Source organism: Ailuropoda melanoleuca, unplaced genomic scaffold, assembly GCF_002007445.2.
Source record: "Ailuropoda melanoleuca isolate Jingjing unplaced genomic scaffold, ASM200744v2 unplaced-scaffold52517, whole genome shotgun sequence".
Classification (NCBI taxonomy): Eukaryota; Metazoa; Chordata; class Mammalia; order Carnivora; family Ursidae; genus Ailuropoda; species Ailuropoda melanoleuca.
Window position 1 is genome coordinate 1 of NW_023225523.1, and position 755 is coordinate 755.

At 53.8% G+C, this 755-nt stretch overlaps 1 protein-coding gene across 1 annotated transcript; it reads left to right on the forward strand.

The window, feature by feature from the left end:
* The first annotated feature begins 59 nt into the window (after positions 1-59).
* Positions 60-662, forward strand: LOC117799555 (peroxiredoxin). The gene has a single exon (XM_034652040.1). The coding sequence runs from the start codon at positions 60-62 to the stop codon at positions 660-662; it is 603 nt and encodes a 200-aa protein (XP_034507931.1).
* Positions 663-755: the final 93 nt, after the last annotated feature.

Here is a 755-nt window from a genome sequence, read left to right on the forward strand (position 1 = left end):
CAGAACCTCCGAGAAGCAGAGACCGCGTGAAGAAGAGCAGCCAGGGGCCCATAATCAGAATGTCGGCAGGCAACGCACAGATTGGGAAACTGGCCCCTGAATTCCAGGCCACTGCTGTCATGCCTGATGGGCAGTTCAAAGAAATCAAGCTTTCGGACTACAGAGGAAAGTACCTGGTCTTCTTCTTCTACCCCTTGGACTTCACCTTTGTCTGCCCCACGGAGATCATAGCGTTCAGTGACCGCGCAGAGGAGTTCAAGAAGATCAACTGCGAGGTGATAGGCGCCTCTGTGGACTCGCACTTCTGTCACCTGGCCTGGACCAACAGCCCGCGGAAGGAAGGTGGGCTGGGCCGCATGAACATCCCACTGGTGGCCGACACCAAGCGCACCATCTCAACAGATTATGGTGTCTTGAAGGAGGATGAAGGCATCGCATTCCGAGGTCTCTTTATCATCGATGAGAAGGGGATCCTCCGCCAGATCACCATCAATGACCTCCCTGTCGGCCGATCTGTGGATGAAACTCTGCGGCTCGTCCAGGCGTTCCAATACACTGACAAATTTGGAGAAGTGTGCCCAGCTGGCTGGAACCCAGGAAGTGACACCATCAAGCCTGACATCGCGAAAAGCAAAGAGTACTTCTCCAAGCAAAAAGCATGATTAATGTGATGTACTGTAACCATGTGACATGTGTCGCGCACTTGCTGTCCTAGATGTGCTGCAACAGTATGTGGGAGCCGAGCGGGTTTGTGG